This window comes from Bison bison, unplaced genomic scaffold, assembly GCF_000754665.1.
Source record: "Bison bison bison isolate TAMUID 2011002044 unplaced genomic scaffold, Bison_UMD1.0 scf7180017863988, whole genome shotgun sequence".
Taxonomy (NCBI): Eukaryota; Metazoa; Chordata; class Mammalia; order Artiodactyla; family Bovidae; genus Bison; species Bison bison.
The window spans coordinates 4,316-4,788 of record NW_011494560.1 but is presented as its reverse complement, the minus strand read 5'-3'; the positions used below and the strand labels follow the sequence as shown (position 1 = coordinate 4,788).

The 473-nt window shown below is 71.7% G+C and overlaps 1 protein-coding gene across 1 annotated transcript in view; it reads left to right on the top strand.

The window, feature by feature from the left end:
- ZYX (zyxin) overlaps positions 1–473 on the top strand; it is a 33,182-nt gene that overhangs the window by 28,401 nt on the left and 4,308 nt on the right. Inside the window, exon 2 of the mRNA XM_010834018.1 lies at positions 52–336. Within this exon, the coding sequence (XP_010832320.1) occupies positions 52–336 (285 nt within the window). The remainder of the gene's footprint in view (positions 1–51; positions 337–473) is intronic.

The window sequence follows — 473 nt, the reverse complement described above, 5'->3', positions numbered from 1 at the left end:
CCAAAGGATCGCTGAGGTGCGCACTCACCCGCCCCCTCCCCCCCTCCCCAGGTCACAGAGGGCCTGGGGTCTGGGGTGGGGGGTGGACGAAGGCAGGAAAAACGCCTCTCCCCGTCCACCTAGAAGGCCAGTCCCATCCCAGTCCTGCCAGTCTGGGCTGAGCCGGAGGGGATTTGGAGCGCAGGGCTGGCGGCTGGGTGGGAAGGCGGAGGAACAGCTGGAGGTGGCAGGTAACGGCAGGCCGGGCGAGGAGGGGGCCGGGCCCGGGCGGAGGCACCTCCGGGCCGCTTGGGCACCTCTGGGGCAGCCGCCCGACCTCCGCCGGCTTAGCCCGGAGTAGGGACGGTGAGTCAGATCTCCGGCACCCGCGGGTCGGGCGGGGAAGGAGGGCAAGTCAGGAAATGACATCAGAGGCCTGTGTTTGGGGAGGGGGTGGTCTGTGCCCGGCCGGGGCGACGGGGGCGGTGGTGCCC